The sequence below is a fragment of the Portunus trituberculatus genome, chromosome 2, assembly GCF_017591435.1.
Source record: "Portunus trituberculatus isolate SZX2019 chromosome 2, ASM1759143v1, whole genome shotgun sequence".
NCBI lineage: Eukaryota > Metazoa > Arthropoda > Malacostraca > Decapoda > Portunidae > Portunus > Portunus trituberculatus.
Window position 1 is genome coordinate 2,444,602 of NC_059256.1, and position 18,927 is coordinate 2,463,528.

General features: G+C 44.8%; 1 protein-coding gene across 4 annotated transcripts; it reads left to right on the forward strand.

Moving 5' to 3' along the window:
• The first annotated feature begins 237 nt into the window (after positions 1–237).
• Positions 238–14,603, forward strand: LOC123502291 (polycystic kidney disease protein 1-like 3). 4 transcript variants are annotated; one of them, XM_045251522.1, is made up of 9 exons: positions 238–370; positions 2,065–2,207; positions 2,602–2,709; positions 2,925–3,143; positions 4,348–5,027; positions 5,129–5,260; positions 6,698–8,600; positions 9,334–9,546; positions 10,993–11,180. In XM_045251522.1, exons 4-7 carry the CDS (start codon positions 3,045–3,047, stop codon positions 7,338–7,340), a joined length of 1,554 nt encoding a protein of 517 aa, XP_045107457.1. In that variant the 5' UTR covers positions 238–370; positions 2,065–2,207; positions 2,602–2,709; positions 2,925–3,044; the 3' UTR covers positions 7,341–8,600; positions 9,334–9,546; positions 10,993–11,180. The 4 variants fall into 4 exon arrangements, with proteins under 4 accessions (XP_045107457.1, XP_045107458.1, XP_045107459.1 ...); XM_045251523.1 differs by having other exon boundaries at positions 250–273; XM_045251524.1 differs by lacking the exon at positions 5,129–5,260 and having other exon boundaries at positions 262–370.
• The last annotated feature ends 4,324 nt before the right edge of the window (positions 14,604–18,927 follow it).

Below are 18,927 nucleotides of genomic sequence, written 5' to 3' on the forward strand. Positions count from 1 at the left end.
AAATGGTAAAACAGATGAAAACAAGTTAGTTAGTTAGTAATCAGTGAAAAATAGATTAAATATATACCATTATCATCTACAACATCTAAAACTGCAAGAATCACAAACTAGTAACACAAAGAAATGAACAAAATAATTTAAGTCACAGTTTAATCTCCATATGACATTAAAACACTAACAAATAAACAAATAAAATAAAAATCAGCAAGTCAGACCATCAAGATCAAGAGCAGCGCCACCATCATCGCCATCAGCCAATGTGGAGGACGGCAGGTGGGTGACAGCAGCAATATTTTGGCGGGAGTGCCTTTCACGCCCGCCACGCCCCTGCCCACGCCCACCCACGTCCCGCAGGAGTGGCGCCCGCCGGGTAAGCAAAGGGAGACGGGCGTGGGAGAGAGGGAGAGGGCGTGGGAGAGAGAGGGAGAGGAGAGGAATTCACCACACCCCTACACCTTGTTATTTGGCAGGGGAGAGGAAAGTGGAGGGGTGTAGGGTACAGGGGATGGCAGGGGAGAGGTAAATAGGGTAGGAAGACAGGGGAGAGAAAATTAGGGGTGTGTAGGGCAGGGGACGACAGGGGTGAGCTTGGAAGGACACGAGTGGGTAGGGGAGAGACAGGAAGAGTAAGGTTGGCAGGGAGGGAAATAAGGAAGGGAGGGCTTAGAATGACAGGGGTGGGTAGGGGAGAGACAGGGAGGGTAGGGTAGGGTTGGCAGGGGAAACTTACCTATTCTACCCCTGTAATATGTGACGTGTTAAGTGTTCCTTGATTAATTTATCTAACCTCCTCCTCCTCCTCCTCCTCTTCCTCTTCCTCTTCCTCTTCCTCCTCCTCCTCCTCCTCCTCCTCCTCCACCATTGAAACAAAAAATAAAATTAACTTATATACACAAACACAACCCACCAGTCACCAGTCACCACAGCCACAGCCCAACAGTCACCACAGCCACCAGTCAGTCACCAATCACCACAGCCACCAGTCAGTCACCAATCACCACAACCACAGCCCACCAGTCACCAATCACCAATCACCACAGCTACCAGTCAGTCACCAGTCACCCCCTCCTGACAGGGTAACATGGTGCTGCCCCTGCCAATGTTCACAAACACCACTAAAGCTGTCACGATCTGCATTCACTTACAAGTTTGGCTGACAGGATTAATTGGTGACACACACACACACACACACACACACACACACACACACACACACACACACACACACACACACACACAGAGAGAGGTAGAACATTTTTACGTTGATATTTTGGTGAAGTACACACACAAACACACACACACAGAGAGAGAGAGAGAACATTTTTACGTTGATATTTTGGTGAAGTACACACAAACACACACACACAGAGAGGTAGAACATTTTACGATGATATTTTGGTGAAGTACACACACACACACACACACACACAGAGAGAGGTAGAACATTTTTACGTTGATATTTTGGTGAAGTACACACAAACACACACACACAGAGAGGTAGAACATTTTTACGTTGATATTTTGGTGAAGTACACAAACACACACACACACACACACACACAGAGAGAGTAGAACATTTTTACGTTGATATTTTGGTGAAGTTAGCGATTTTATGTGCATTTTGAAGACTCTATGGGTGTCAGAACATTAATAACCAATCTTCACTATTCTAAACACCCCCCCACATAAACAAACGACTTGATATACACCTGGTTAATTTACACGGTTAATACACGACTTCAAAAAATAAAACAATTAGATTTACGCGATTGGGAGTGTTTATATGCGATCAGAACCTTATTGTCTAGTGTTTTTACGACAAAGCTTATTATACGTCAGTTTTGAAATACGCAGTGCCTCTCGGAACGCATGTATTGTATAAATCGTGTTAGCTTTCTCTTCCTCCCTATCTCTAAATCATCTGTGTCTTTCAATTTCTCTCTCTTTCTTTCTCTCTCTCTCTCAAAAAATTAGTTTATTCCATCATCTGCTTCCCACAATCCTCAGCTCATGCCTCGTCCATTCTACCGCTCTCTTTAATCAATCTCTTTTTTTTCTTTGCAGAGACGTACCGAGGAAACGAGAGAGAGAGAGGGAGAGGGAGAGAGAGAGAGAGAGAGATGTAGACGTCGACTGCCTTTCTGTATCCCTCCGAGCTGCCATGTCGCTCATCAGGATCCGTGGCTGCACTATTCTTGGGACCTATTGTGAGAGAGAGAGAGAGAGAGAGAGAGAGGGATAGTGAGAGTGAGAGAGAGAGAGAGAGATTTCAGGGTTGAGTTTGGGTGTTTTAAGTGTGTTTTTGGGGTATTTTGGGGTGTTTAAAGAGAGAGAGAGAGAGAGAGAGAGATTTATCAAAGTTATTACAGAATTATTATTATTATTATTATTATTATTATTATTATTATTATTATTATTATTATTATTATTATTATTATTATTATTAACTTATCATTTCTTCTTCTTCTTCTTCTTCTTCTTCTTCTTCTTCTTCTTCTTCTTCTTCTTCTTCTCTTCTCCTCCTCCTCCTCCTCCTCCTCCTCCTCCTCCTCCTCCTCCTCCTCCTCCTCCTCCTCCTCCTCCTCCTCCTCCTTCTCCCAGCTGAGTGAAGAGGAGAGGGCTGCTGCGAGGCTACTGCGAGAGAGGGCCATCCGAACACAGCAGGAGATTGGGCAGCTGAGGTCACAGAACAGCAGCAGGAGAGGCAAGGTCAGAGAGAGAGAGAGAGAGAGAGAGAGAGAGAGAGAGAGAGAGAAAGATAGATACATGAAAGAATTGAATTAAATAATGCATATATATCCTCCTTCTCCTCCTCCTCCTCCTCCTCCTCCTCCTCCTCCTCCTCCTCCTCCTCCTCCTCCTCCTCCTCCTCCTCCTCCTCCTCCTCCTCCTCCCACTACTACTACCACTACCACCACCTCCAGACTGCCACCACCACCACAGCCACCACCACCACCACCACTTCTACCAGCAATGATGACAGCTCAGCCACCACCACCACCACCGCCTCCACAGCCACCACCTCCACCGACCTCCAGCCGTATATGTTGGGGGTGGAGGGGGGAGGGGGTGGGGGCGGGGGTGGGGGCGGCTCCACCCAGCGCAGCGCCTCCTGTGATTCGTGGATGGATATGTCGTCTTTGGTGGTGTGTGTGTGTGTGTGTGTGTGTGTGTGTGTGTTAATGTTCTCAAAAAATTGTTTAAGTTCTGTAATGCACTAAAAATTTGTCATAACTCACTCAAACGCACTCAAAACGCACTCAGAATATCTTAACGCACTCAAAACACGCTCAAAGCTCACTCAAAATTGCTCAAAATCCACAAAAACACTAAAATTCAGTGTGTGTGTGTGTGTGTGTGTGTGAGAGAGAGAGAGAGAGAGAGAGAGAGAGAGAGAGAGAGAGAGAGAGAGAGAGAGACCCCTAAATGCTCTCAAAATACAGTTTAAGTTTTCTAATGCCCTCAAAATTTTGTCATAACACTCAAAAACACTTGAATGCACTCAAACTCACTCAAAACACTCAGGACACCCTAATGCACTCAGAACTCATTCAAAATGCACTCAAAACACTCAAAATATCATAACACACTCAAGATGCACTCAAAATACACCAAACACACCAAAACACCCCAAAACACACCAAAACACACCAAAACACACCCCAAACACATCCAAACACCCCAAAACACACCATAACACACCAAAACACACCATAACACCCCAAAACACACCAAAACACACCATAACACACCCCAAACACATCAAAACACCCTTAAACACTCAAAAACACACTAAAACACTCCAAAACACCCAAAACACACAAACACACCAAAACACACTAAAACACACCAAACACATCAAACACACCAAACACACCCTAAACACATCAAAACACCCTAAACACCCCAAACACACCATAAACACACTTAAACACCCAAAACACACTAAAACACACCATAACACACCAAAATACACCAAACACACACACACCAAACACACCAAAACACCCAAAACACACTAAACACCCCAAAACACACCAAACACACCCCAAACACACCAAAACACCCCAAACACACCAAACACCCTCAAACACCCCAAACACACCAAACACACCATAACACACCCTCAAACACCCCAAAACTTACCAAAACACCCTAAACACACCAAAACACACCAAAACACACCAAAACACACTCAAAACACCCTAAAAACACTCAAAACACACCTAAAAACACCAAAACCCCCCCTCAAAATACACCCAAAACACACCTACACCCTCCTAACACCCCTACACCCTCATACACACCCCAAAACATCCCTAATCACCCCATATTCACCCCAAACAGATCGAGATAGACCAAGCTCTCCTTCTCAGCTCAAGTCCAGATATTGCTACTGACATTATATTAGGAAAACGTGACCCAGCTTCCGTTTTGCCCCGCCCTGTCACTGCCAGCCCCGCCCCAGCCCCGCCCTCAGACCCACAAGACCCGCAGGAGCCCCAGTCAACCTCTGTGAGCCTCAGTTTCCCGTCAGTTAGCGATGGGGCTGAGGAATTACTGGAGTCGGAAGAAGGAGCTGGCAGTTTACCGAGCGAAGTTGAAAGTTCGGATAATGTTGATGATACTCCGCGTTCTAAGGGGCGTACCGGGGCAGGGCAGCGTGGGTACCGGGGCGGGGTGTTCGAGGCCCCACAGCGCGATTCTGGACGCAGCAGCAGCCACAGCGACTACCTGGATGACTATTTAGAACAGCTGACCAGACGCTGTTCATCAGGGCTGTTAGGCTTAGAGGCCACAGCTGCGTTACGCCCCGCCCCGCCACAGCAGATGCACAGCAGCCTCCCTAACCCTGTCCCGGCCCCGCTTCCTGCCCCATCCGCCCCGCCTGAGCCCCGCCACGGCCAGGAGGAGCACCGTTCGGCCTCTGTCGCGTCGGAAAGGAGGGAGAAGCGGGGCGGGACAGGGCGTGCTCGGAGGTGGTCAGCGGGGCAGCCTCTTGACCCGTCCCGGAGTGTTGGCAGCAAGTAAGTGTCCGTCTGTATGTCTGTCTGTCTGTCTGTATGTATGTCTGTCTGTCTGTATGTCTGTCATTTTTATTTATTTGTATTTTTATTTTGATTTTTAGGGTTCCTGGTCACCCTGCCGGCCCTGATGACCCTGCCGACCTCACCCCTGCCTCCCCTGCACCTTCTACCCCCCCTCCTCCTTCACCCCCCTCCTCCTCCTCCTCCTCCTCCTCCTTCCCTTCACATCAAGAGTAAGTTTGTTTGTTTGTTTGTTTGTTTCAATATTTTCTGTCGTTTCTTGGTTTCAATTTACGTTTTTTTTTTTTTTCTCTTTGTTTGTTTTTGCGTTTGTTTGTTCGTCCGTTTGTTTTCTCGTTATAAGACAATGCAAACACACTTCACAAAACGTTAACTTGCAAACGGACTCACAATTCTCTTAAAAACACCACAAAACACACCCAAACACATCCAAAACACACCCAAAACACAACCAAACATCCAAACACACCCAAACACACCCAAATACACCCAAAACATACTCAAACACACCCAGAATACACCCAAACACACCCAAAACACAACCAAACACACCCAAAACATGCCCAAACACACCCAGAATACACCCAAACACAGCCAAAACACTCTTAAACACCCCAAAACATCCCCAAACACACCCAAACATACCCAAAATGCACCAAAACACACCCATATACACCCAAACACACCCTAAACACTCTTAAACACCCCAAAAGATCCCAAAACACACCAAAACACTCTTAAACACCCCAAAACATCCCCAAAACACATCCAAACACCCCAAAACATCCCAAAACACACCCAAAACACAGCAAAACACCACTAAACACACTCAGAACACCCCAAAAGTCCTCAAAACACTCTAAAGCACACCACAACATCCCAAAACACACAAAAACACACCCAAATCACATCCAAAACACCCCAAAACACTCTGAAATACCCCAAAACATCACAAAACACTCTGAAATACCCTAAAACATCCCAAAACACCTCAAAAACACACCAAATCATCCAAAACACAGGAAAACACCCCATAAACACCTCAAAACATCTCAAAAACACACTGAAAACATCACTTAACATTATTACACACCTAAACACCACACATCTCAAAACACATCAAACACACCTAAACATCTCAAACACACCAAAACACCCAAAACACAAAAACACACCATAAACATCTCAAACACACCAAAACACACCAAAACACCCCAAAACACACCATAAACATCTCAAACACACAAAACACCCCAAAACACAAAACACCCCAAACGCACCCAAAACACACCAAAACATCTCAAAACACACCAAAAACATCTCAAAACACATCAAAACACCCCAAACGCACCAAAACAAAACACACCAAACACACACCCAAACATCACAAAACTCTCCAAAACCTTCTTAAATACACCAAAACATCCCAAAACCCACCCACCACAAAACTCTCCAAAACCTCCTTAAATACACCAAAACATTAACACATCAAAACACACCAAAACACAACAAAACACATTGAAACACACCAAAACACACCAAAAACACCCCAAAACACACCAAAAACCCACCAAAACACACCTAAATTAACCAAAACACCCCTTAAAAACACCACTTACTAACAGCCCTGTTCCGCCCCGTCCCGGCAGGTACCTGGACAGCTACCTGGGGCACCTGACTGATGATGCCTGGCTGCAGTTTCCGAGTCGCCTGTCAAGTCGTCGGTTGATCTACCTAAGCTCCAGCGACTACTTTGCATCAGTTCGGAAGTTGTCTACCTCCCCTTCTTCCTCCTCCGCTAGCTGCCCCTCCACCAGCCACAATGGCACGGGGTCGGGGCAGGATGGGGCACAGAGCACTGACGCACCCTCCCACACCCCGGTTTTGCCCCGTGATGCCCCGGTTGAGCCCCAAAGTGCCCCAGTAACTCCATCAGATAAAGCAAAAATTAGCAGTGATGAGGGGATTGAATTGATGAGCAGTCCTGTCACGCCACGAAGCCCCACAGGGAAGTCAGAGGTGCCCCAGTCCCCGCCAGTGCCCCAGGATGAGCCAGAGGGTGTACCGGTGCCCCAGTTCATCGTCGGGGGTCCTGTGGGGCGGGGTACAGCCGGGGCGGATGAAGGTGCTGAAAGCTCCTCGGAAGACAGCAGTGAAACAGAACCAAGTACTATTGTTTATAATGATGATTTTATCGGGGAGGTGCGCCCCGCTGCCCCGGCCCAGACTGCACCCCCAGACGCCCCAAGAGTCCTCGAGGAGCCCCCACACACCTCCCACGCAAGGAACTAACACCAAGAACATCACCACGGAAGGATTTCATCACACACACATCGCCGGAGAAACATCCAGGTTTTGCCACAGCCACACAGTCACCACAGCACCGCAGCCCACAGAGGGACACACAAGGCACCCGCGCATCCCCTCGTAAGGACACAGCGCCCCCACGCACCCCTACAAAGGACACACAAGCTCCTGAAACTGGTGCACACTCTCGAAAAATTTCCAGCCCTCACGACACACTTACTAAACAGTCCCCTAGACGGATTCAGGGCAGCCCCAGACATGACCCAGGGATTATGCAGACCCGGGGAGGGCTACCGGATTCCCATAGCAGCCCTCGACACCGCCAGGACGACGAAAGGCAAAGAAAAGATGAGTTTTGTAAGATGCAAATGTCATCGCAGGAAAGTGACACAGATGAGGACGAGGAGTGTTTAGTGGTGCAAGTTTATGGGGAACGCAGCCCTCCCGCCTTCCGAGCCTAGCCAGGTGGTGAAAATAGTCCCTCAGAGACGTGACCACCCCACCACCTCCACCGCATCCACCGCAGTCACCACACAGCCAGGCAAACCAGTTGATCACGTGCTGTCGCTGTTAAAGGCCAAGCAAGAACAAGAAGTAGAAGCTCTCAGAAGACGACAACAGCAAGAGGTGCAGCAGTGTCTCCAGCAGCTGCATGGCGTTACCACAGACCAATTGGCAACCCTGCTAGCCCCGCCAACACCCTTAGAAGCCCCACAGAAGGTCAAAGTTGGAGGTCAAGTAATGGTGGTAGCAAACGCAACTTTTTCCCTGGAGCAGTCGAGCGCCACACCGCCAAACATCCTTCCACTCTTTATAAATCGCGATTCCAATGACACCAACAACAACACCGTTACTAACTGTGGGGGTAACAACAACTATAAGCCCCCTGCTACAGCCACACCAAGCCCTCCCCCTGCCAGCCTCCCCCCTGCCATGGAATACTATCGACTTTGCACACCGGAAGATGAATATGACAAATTTGAGGCAGAGCTGTCGCAGGACCCAAATGTGACCCTACAGCCGGGTCTATTTAGAGTTTTAGGGGCTGGTGAGGCCTATACAACATCTAAGCCTACTACAATCACCAGCCTGCTTGCCACACACCCTGAGGTCTTTGCGGAAGGGGGCCAGAGGGTGCAGGGTGGCCAGAGACGGCAAGGAATGGCAGGGGAGGCAGGATTGGACATGGTGCCACAGAGGGAGTTTGAGATTGGAATGTCCAGGAAGATGCCAGTTCATCCCTTGGTGAGTGTGTGTGTGTGTGTGTGTGTGTGTGTGTGTGTGTGTGTGTGTGTGTGTGTGTGTTTCTCTGTTTCTCTGTTTCTCTCTCTTTTCTGTGTGTGTGTGTGTGTGTGTGTGTTTTTTTTTCTTTGTTTTATTCTCTCTCTCTCTCTCTCTCTCTCTCTCTCTCTCTCTCTCTCTCTCTCTCTCTCTCTCTCTAAAACACCCAAAACACATCAAAACACCCCAAAACACACCAAAAACACACAAAAACAAAACACACCAAAACACACCAAAACACACCAAAACACAAAACACCTCAAACACACCAAAACACCCTAAAACACTCAAAACACCAAAACACCCAAACACCAAAACACACCAAAACACCTCAAAACACCCAAAACACCCCAAAACACCCAAAACACCCCAAACAAAACACTCAAAACACACCAAAACACCCCAAATCACCAAAACACACCAAAACACCCAAAACACACCAAAACACACCAAAACACCAAAACACACAAAACACAAAACACATCAAAACACCAAAACACCAAAACACAAAAAACACAAAACACACAAAACACACAAAACACACAAAACACACCAAAACACCTCAAAACACACCAAAACACCTCAAAACACACCAAAACACACCAAAAACACCTCAAAACACCCCAAAACACACCAAAACCTCATCTAACCTAACTTAACCTCTCAGTCTATCCTCTCCTCTCTCTCTCTCTCTCAGGCTAGCCACCCAGTGTTCCTCAAGGGCCTGGTGCGTTTACAAGCCAGTGTCCGTCGCTGGCTGACCGCTAGACTGCTAAGGACAAGGCTGGTGCAGGAACAAGTAGCGACGTTAGCAGAGATAGCTAAACTCGCTAGACAGTTCCACCGCGACATTGTGGCAGATAATTTACACCGTGGAGATGTGGAGCTACATAAAGCGCTATACAAACAGGTGGGTGTGTTTGGGTGTTTTGGGGTGTTTGTGTGTTTTGGGGTGTTCTAGGGTGTTTTGGTGTGTTTTTGGGGTGTTTTGGTGTGTTTTGGGTGTGTTTTGGATGTTTTTGTGTGTTTTGTTTTTGTGTGTTTTGGGTGTTTTGTGTGTTTTGTGGTTTTGGTGTTTTTGGTGTTTTGGTGTTTTTGTGTTTTTTGGGTGTTTTGTGTTTTGTGTTTTGGTGTTTTGGGGTGTTTTGGTGTTTTAGTGTGTTTTGGTGTTTTGGGGTGTTTTGGGTGTTTGGTGTTTTGGTGTTTTAGGTGTTTTGGGTGTTTTGGGTGTTTTGGTGTTTTGGTGTGTTTTTTAGGGTGTTTTGGGTGTTTTGTGTTTTAAGGGTGTTTTGGGTGTTTTGGTGTTTTTGGGTGTTTTAGGGTGTTTTGGTGTTTTGGGTGTTTTAGGTGTTTTGGGGTGTTTTGGTGTGTTTTGGGGTGTTTTGGTGTTTTAGGTGTTTTGGTGTTTTGGGATGTTTTGGGTGTTTGGGTGTGTTTTGGGTGTGTTTTGGTGTGTTTGGGTGTGTTGGTGTGTTTTGGGGTGTTTTGGTGTGTTTAGGGTATTTTGGGAGTTTTGAGGTGTTTTTTGGGTGTGTTGGTGTGTTTTAGGGGTGTTTTAGGTTAATTTGGTGTGTTTAGGGTGTTTTGGGTGTTTTGGTGTGTTTGAGGTTTTTTAAGGGTGTTTTGGTGTTTTTGGGTGTTTTAGTGTTTGGTGGTGTTTAGGGTGTTTGGGTGTGATTTCAGATGTTTAGGGTGTTTTAGTGTGTTTTTGGGGTGTTTAAGTGTTTTGGTGGTTTTGGTATGTTTTGGTTTGTTTTAGGGTGCTTTGGTCTGTTTTGGGGTGTTTTAGGGTATTTTGATGTGTTTAGGTAGATTTTGGTGTTTTTTGGAGTATTTTTTAAGTGTTTTGGGGTGTTTTGGGGTTTTAACATTTTGGGTGTTTTGGGTATTTGTGGATGATTTAGGGTGTATAAGTGTGTTAAGCAATTGTTTTAAGGGTATTTTGAAGATTTAAGCTTTTGGGTGTTTTGGGGTGTTTTAGTGTGTTTTTAGTGTGTTTGGGGTGTTTTTATTAAGATTTAAGCATTTTTGGGGTGTTTTAGTGTGTTTGGGGTGTTTTATTAAGATTTTTAGCATTTTTGGGTGTTTTTTGGGATGTTTTAGTGTGTTTGGGGTTGTCATTGAAGTGTATCAAACAGGTGTGTGTGTGTTTCTGCGGTGTTGTTTGAGTGTTTCATTGTGTTTGGTGTTGTTTGGGGTGTTTTATTGAAGTTCTAGTGTGTGTGTGTGTGTGTGTGTGTGTGTGTGTGTGTGTGTGTGTGTAATGTACCTCAACCTAATCTTAATCAAATTCTCTCTCTCTCTCTCTCTCTCTCTCTCTCTCTCTCTCTCTCTCTCTCTCTCTCTCTCTCTACAGGAGGGGCTAGCAAGAGAGCGAATCTGGCGTATCTTCATAGGCCTATCGGTGCAAGAGAAGATGTCTCTCCTTAGACACGATAGGAAATTAACCTTGGCAGGGGTGGAGCAGAGGCCCACCCCTGCCCCTGTCACTGCCCCAACCCCTGCCACAGCCCCTGCCGCACTCCACCACCACCCGCACCACCACCACGCTAATAGGTAAGGTGATATTGGGGTGTTTTAAGTATGTTTTGGGGTGTTTTGGGGATTTTGGGGTGTTTTGGGTGTTTTAAGTATGTTTTAGGGTGTTTTAGGGTGTTTTAATTATGTTTTGGGGTGTTTTAGGGGGTTTTAGGGTGTTTTTAGGGTGTTTTGAATGTTTTTCCATAAAATTAACATGATTTTAAAGTTTTTTTTTTAACAATATATCAAGAAATTAACTCTCTCTCTCTCTCTCTCTCTCTCTCTCTCTCTCTCTCTGCAGAAGCGTGAGTGGCAAGAGGCCCTCCCCAGCCCCCCCTCCCGCCCCCCACAAGAAACAAGGGGGGCTAGAATTATAACCCCAATAAACACACACACACACGCAAACGCACATGCAAACGCACACGCACATGCACACGCACACGCACACGCACACGCACACGCTCACGCACACAGCTCCCCTTCACACACACACAGCCAATACGCACACACACACATGCAGTCACCAGCACACACGCACACACACGCACGCACACTCCGCTCACCGTCCCACACGCACACACACACGCACATACACGCACGCACACCCCAGAGACAACACCCAGCAACTGTACGCACACACACACGTACATGACACGCACACAGACACACACGCACACACACACAAACTTTCACCCTCTCAGAAATCTCGCTTGCCTTTACATATTGACCCCAAAAAGTCCCCCCGGGGTGGTTCCCAGGGCTCCCGGTCACCCCAGGGCCCCGGGAGGTGTGCGTCTCACCCCCGGGCAGCCCCAGGGGTCAGCGGGGGTGGGGCGGGGCGCGGGGGAAGGTCCAGAATTCCGGGGCAAGCCACTAGTGTTGGTAGAAGCTTGTCCTTTGGTGCGCGAGCTAATTCTACTGCCTCTGTGTCACCCGCTGCTAACTCACCCAGAAGAGGTGCGTGTGTGTGTGTGTGTTTGTGTGTTTTGGGTGTGTGTTTTGAGTGTTATTGTGTGTTTTGGGGTGTGTTTTGAGTGTTTTGTGTGTGTTTTGGGTGTTTTGAGTGTTTTGTGTGTTTGGGTGTGTTTTGAGTGTTTTGTGTGTTTTGGTGTGTTTTGTTGTGTTTTGAGTGTTTTGTGTGTTTGGGGGGTGTTTTGAGTGTTTTTGTGTGTGTGGGGTGTTTTGAGTGTTTTGTGTGTTTTGGGTGTGTTTTGAGTGTTTTTGTGTGTTTGGGGGGTGTTTTGAGTGTTTTTGTGTGTTTTGGGGTGTTTGAGTGTTTTGTGTGTTTGGGGTGTGTTTTGAGTGTTTTGTGTGTTTGGGGGTGTTTGAGTGTTTTGTGTGTTTTGAGTGTGTTTTGGGGTGTTTGGGTGTGTTTTGCTGGGTTTGGAAGTGTTTTTGGTGTGTTTTGGATGTGTTTTGAGTGTTTTTTGGGTGTTTCAGGGTGTGTGTGTGTATGAGTGTGTGTGTGTGTGTTTAGGTGTGTTGGTGTGTGTGGGTTTGGAGTGTTTTGGTGTGTTTTGGATGTGTTTTGAGTGTTTGGTTGTGTTTTGAGTGTTTATGATGTTTCAGGATGTGTGTGTGTGTGTGTGTGTGTGTTATTGTGTGTGTGTGTGTGTTCTAATAGTAGTAGTAGTTCTCCATTTAACAAATATTAGTTATAATTAATTCTTCGAACATTAAGAAAAACTATTATTATTATTATCATCATCATCATCATTGTCATCACTATTAACACTGTAGTAGTAGTAGTAGTAGTAGTAGTAGTAGTAGTAGTAGTAGTAGTAGTGGTAGTAGTAGTAGTAGTAGTAGTAGTAGTAGTAGTAGTAGTGGTGGTGGTAGTAGTAGTAGTAGTAGTAGTAGTAGTAGTAGTGGTGGTGGTGGTGGTGTGGTTGTGGTAGTGGTGTAGTAGGTGGTAGTAGTAGTAGCAGTAGTAGCAGTAGTAGCAGTAGCAGCAGTAGCAGTAGTAGCAGTAGTAGCAGTAGCAGTAGTAGTAGTAGTGGTGGTGGTGGTGGTGGTTGTGGTTGTGGTTGGTAGTGTAGCTGTGGTAGTAGTAGTAGTAGTAGTGTAAGTGGCAGTAGTAGTAGTAGTAGTAGTAGTAGTAGCAGTAGTAGTAGTAGTAGTAGTAGTAGTAGTAGTAGTAGTAGTAGTAGTAGTAATTGTAGCAGTAGTAGTAGTAGTAGTAGTAGTAGCTGTAGTGGTAGTGGTAGTAGTAGTAATAGTAGTAATAGTAGTAGTAGTAGTAGTAACAATAGTAAACATTATAACAACCATCATTTTCCACCACCACCACCACCACCACCACCACCATCTCCCCTGTAACCCCTGTTTTTCTGTGGCAGAGGAGCATCAGTGGGCGGCCCTGGCAAGCTGCTGGAGGCGTTGGCAGGGTAATGACAGGGGGGGCATGACAGGGAGCATGGCAGGGGGCTTGGCAGGGCGTGTGGCAGGGGATGGCTTGGCAGGGTATAGTGGGGCAGGGGATGGCTTGCAGGGTTAAAGGGAGGTAGGATATGGCTTCGCAGAGTAAGAGAGGGGAAGGGTGTGGCTTGGCAGGGTAGGGGGGGCAGGGGATGGCTTGGCAGGGTGCATTTTAAGGATCTTACAGGGTTTTGAGTGCATTTTAAGGATTTTGGCAGGGGTGTGAGTCCATTTTAAGTCTTGGCAGGGTTTTGAGTGCATTTTAAGAGAGTTGGCAGGGTTTGGCAGTGGTGTGAGTGCATTTTAAGAGGATTGGAAGGGTTTGGCAGGGTTGTGAGTGCATTTTAAGAGTGTTGGCAGGGTTTTGAGTTTATTTTAAGGGACTTGGCAGGGGTTTGTGATCATTTAATGGTCTTAGCAGAGTTTGGCAGGGTTTTGAGTGCATTTTAAGAGTGTTGGCAAGGTTTTTAAGTATGTTTATTGACTTGGCAGGGGTGTGGTAGGGTGAGGCATGGCTTGGCAGGGTACAGAGTGACACTTCAGCTTGGCAGGGGCTTGGCAGGGTTAAAATTTGGCTTTCGTCTTCGCTTATTATTATTATTATTATTATTATTATTGTTATTATTATTATTATTATTATTATTATTATTATTATTATTATTATTTTATTTATTTATTTATTTTTTTTATTTCACCACCACCACCACCACCACCACCATCACTTTCTCTCATTTTCTCACTCTCTCTCACTTTCTCTCACGCCCAAGCAATGCACAGCTGATAGTAGTAGTAGTAATAGTAGTAGTAGTAGTGGTAGTAATTTAATGTGACCTATTAATTAATCTCTCTCTCTCTCTCTCTCTCTCTCTCTCTCTCTCTCTCAGCGCCCCCTCCCCGGGCCCCCACCAACAGAGGGGGGCGGCGTCCTTGGCGGTGATGGTGGCCCAGCGGCGGCGGCGGCGGGGGAAGCGGGGGCTGGTGGTGGCAAGGAGGTGTAGGTAGTGGTGGTGGTGGTGGCGGTGGTGGTGGTACTACTTCTACTACTACTACTACTAAATCTTCTTCCTCCTCTTCTTGTCCTCCTCCTCCTCCTCCTCCTCCCTCTTCTTCTCGTTCTAAATTTGCCTCCTCCTCCTCCTCCTCCTTGATTCCTTCTTCCTACACCTCCTCTTCCATTCCGTCCTCCTCTCTTCCTCTTCCTACCTCCTCCTCCTCCTCCTTCTAAGCCTCCATCCTCTTTAAAACCTCCCTCCTCCTCTTCTTCCTCTTCCAAACCATCTACTTTGTGTGTCACCTCCTCCTCCTCCTCCTCCTCCGCGCCTCCTACTATCTCCTCATCGTCCGCTCCTCCAATCTCCTCCTCGTCCGCTCCTCCTACCTTCTCCTCTTCCTCCTCCTCCTCCATTGCACCAACGCACAGTACCTCTCCTCCTCCTCCTCCTCCTCCTCCTCCTCCTCCTTAAAGAAGAAGGGTAATTACTACAACCACAGTGACTATAACAACTTCTACGAATATGATATTGGTAGAAGTTATTTAAGTAGTAGTAGTAGTAGTAGTAGTGGTTATGGGTCTGCTACTACTCCTACCACCACCACCACCACTACTCCTACTACTGGGAAAAATAATAGTAGTAGTAGTTGTAGTTTGACCACCACTGCTACTGCTACTAACCAAACTACTACTACTACTGCTGCTACTACTACTACTATTACTACTCCGCCACGTACGTTCTGGGGCCGCCCTAAGTCCACCACATTTCTACCACACTCAACACCACAGCGCCGCAACACCACCACCACCACCACCACCACCCCCAACACTTCTAGAGGCAGCAAAGTTCGTCACTGTATTATTATGTGCTACTAAACTGACCCTTAAGGATGTTTTTAAGGGTTACAACGACCCTAAACTGTATTTTAAGGGTTTTTGGGACTTAAAATTACCCTTAAGTGTATTTTAAGGGTTTTTGAGGTTTAAAATGACCCTTAAGTATGTTTTTAAGGGTTGTGGGACTTAAAATGTGTATTTTAAGGGTTTTTGAGGTTTAAAATGACCCTAAACTATGTTTTAAGGGTTGTTTTACCCTAAACTTTTCTTGTACCCTAAAAGACCCTTAAAGCTGTTGGGACCTTAAATTACCTTAAACCCTATTTTTAAGGGTTCTTGGGACTCTAAACCCTCTTAAGGCTGCTTCTAAAGGCTTCTGATACTCTTAAAGACCCTTAAGGATATTTTCAGGGTTTTAAGGGCTCTAAAATACTCAAATGTAGTTTTAAGATGTTATGCTACCCTTAAAAAACCCTGAACGATATTTTTAAGGGTACTGGGACCTAAATGTAATCTTTAAGTATTATTTTAGGAATTGATGCCCTAAAACAACCCTTATGTGAGATTTTAGGGTTGAAATTCCTTAAAATTACCCTTATGTACATTTTTTTAGGGATTTAAGGGCCAAAATACTCATTTCTTGATGATCTTAGAGACTTGTACCCTAAAATTGACCCTTATATAAGATTTTAGGGTTTTAAGGCCCTAAAAACGACCATTACTTATGTTTAGGGTTTTAAGGTCCCTAAAATCTCCCTTACTTATAATTTTAGGGATATTCTGCACCAAAGAAGACAATTTTTAAGTTTAAGGGTTCCAGTGACCTAAAATTGTTCTCAAGTATTATTTTTAAGGTGTCACGGCCCTTAAAAACACCCTTAATTGTCCTTTGAAGGGTTGTGGACCTGAAAATGCCCTTAAATATGCTGTCCATCAATTTAGGGATATCTTAAAGACCTGATGTGTGATTTTAAGGGTTCTAAAAACACCCTTAAAAAATTTCAGGGTTTTAGGTCTAGAAATACCCTTAAATGTTGGTTGTATGACTTAAAGGGACCTCGGAAAGACCTGATGTGTGATTTTAAGGGTTCTAACTACCTAAAACACCCTTAAGTGCATTTTTAGGGCTTTAGGGATCAGTGACGGGTTTTTAGGTCTAGAAATACCCTTAAATGTTGGTTGTGTGACTTAAGGGACCTCTGGAAGACCTGATGTGTGATTTTAAGGGTTCTAGTTACCTAAAAACACCCTTAAGAAAATTTTTAGGGTTTTAAGGTCTAGAAATGCCCTTAAATATGGTGTCTATCACTTTATGGACCTCTGAAAGACCTGATGTGTATTTTAAGGGTTCTTGCTACCTAAAAACACCCTTAAGAACATTTTTAGGGGTTTTAGGGACTACTGGCAGCCCTAAATGACTAAAAGACACTTAATGGATCTCTCTGTTCATTTTAAGGGTTAACTTAAAGAGATTAGGGTTTAATGGGCTGTGAATATTTTAAGGGTGTTTTAGGGTAGAAAGCCCCTTAAAATTACTTAAAAAAGAGCTGATATGAACATTTTAAGGGTGTTTTAGGGTTTTAGGGTAGAAAGCCCCTTAAAATTACTACTTAAAAAGAGCTGATATGAACATTTTAAGGGTGTTTTAGGGTAAATTCTCAAAATTTGAACCTACTTAAAATGGGGTGATGTGAACAATTTAAGGGTGTCAGGGTAGAGAGGCCCTTAAAATGAGGTTTACTTAAAATATGGCTGCTATGAACAATTTAAGGGTTTTTAGGGTAAAGACCCTTAAAAATCGGGGCTTAAAATGATTGATTTGAACATTTTTAGGGGTTTTAGAGTAGAGAGGCCCTTAAAATGTTTACTTAAAATATGGCTGCTGTGAACAATTTAAGGGTTTTTAGGGTAGACCCTTAAGAATCAAGACTTGTATACTTAAAATATGACTTTTTCAACATTTTTAAGGGCGTTTTAGGGTTAAAGACCCTTAAAATCAGGACTAACTTAAAATATGGCTGATCTGAAAAATTTTAAGGGTGTTTTAGGGTAGAGACCCTTAAAAATCAGGACTTACTTAAAATATGGCTGATCTAAAGAATTTTAAGGGTGTTTTAGGGTAGAAAGACACTTAAATATCAGGACTTTACTTAAAATATGGCTGATCTTAACAATTTTAAGGCCATTTTAGGGTAACCCCTTAAAATGAGCCCTAAAAGTATGCTAAGGGCTTAAAATGAGTGTACTTAAAATAGGGCTGATATTTTAAGGGTGTTTTAAGGGATCCTAAGATGAGAATAAAAATGTGCTAAGGGCTTGAAATGTCCCTAAAACTACCCTTAAGTATATTTCTAAGGGGACCTAAACTGTGTTGTGACTAATGTAAACCCTAAAATACCCTTAAAAACCCTTAAAATGTCTCTAAGGGCTCTAGTTGATGTTTGAAGGAGATTTGCACCCTTAAGAAGCCCTCATTGTGTTTAAGGGGTAGAAAATTCCCTTAAAATGGTGTTGGGGTGTTTTAAGGGTGTTTTAGGGCATTTTAAGGGTGTTTGGGACTTAAGGGTGATTTTAGGGCGAATTAGCTTGACATTGTGAGTCTTATGTGGTTGTTGCTTTGTTTTGCTTCAGTTTCCTCCTCCTCCTCCTCTTCTTCTTCTTCTTCTTCTTCTTTTCTTGCTCCTCCTCCTCCTCCTCCTCTTCTTCTCTCATTTTCTCTCTCCTCCTCTCTATTTAATCTTCCTCCTTTCTCTACCTCCTCCTCCTCTTTGTCTTCTTCTTTCTCTCCTCCTCGTCTTCTTAATCTTCCTCCTTCTCCTCCTCCTCTTTGTCTTCTTAATCTTCCTCCTTCTCCTCTTTGTCTTCTTAATCTTCCTCCTCCTCCTCCTCTTGTCTTCTTAATCTTCCTCCTCCTCCTCCTCTTTGTCTTCTTAATCTTCCTCCTCCTCCTCCTCTTTGTCTTCTTAATCTTCCTCCTCCTCCTCCTCTTTGTCCTCTTAATCTTCCTCCTCCTCCTCTTTGTCTTCTTAATCTTCCTCTTCCTCCTTCTCCTCATCTTCATAATCATCCTCCTCCTCCTCTTTGTCTTCTTAATCTTCCTCCTCCTCCTTCTCCTCATCTTCATAATCATCCTCCTCCTCCTCTTTGTCTTCTTAATCTTCCTCCTCCTCCTCCTCGTCTTCTTAATCTTCCTCCTCCTCCTCCTTCTTAACAAATACATTCCAAAGAAAATTTAAGCCATTATTATTATTATGTATATATATGTATGTTACTTAGAGAGAGAGAGAGAGAGAGAGAGAGAGAGAGAGAGAGAGAGAGAGAGAGAGAGAGAGAGAGAGAGCTAATAGTAGTCTCAATGTAGCCAAATAGAAATTAAAACTCTCTCTTTAACTTTTTAGAATTAGTTTTCTCACATTCTTAGAGATATTTCAATGAGAGAGAGAGAGAGAGAGAGAGAGAGAGAGAGAGACTTAAACAATCTTAATTAATAACTGTGTGTGTGTGTGTGTGTGTGTGTGTGTGTGA

Bases quoted from the DNA above. Each gene is read 5' to 3' on its own strand.
- LOC123502291 (XM_045251522.1), top strand. From the start codon at position 3,045: ATGTTGGGGGTGGAGGGGGGAGGGGGTGGGGGCGGGGGTGGGGGCGGC. The intron at 3,144-4,347 runs GTGGTGTGTGTG...CACCCCAAACAG, and splicing joins GGATGGATATGTCGTCTTTG to ATCGAGATAGACCAAGCTCT. The intron at 5,028-5,128 runs GTAAGTGTCCGT...TTTGATTTTTAG, and splicing joins TCCCGGAGTGTTGGCAGCAA to GGTTCCTGGTCACCCTGCCG.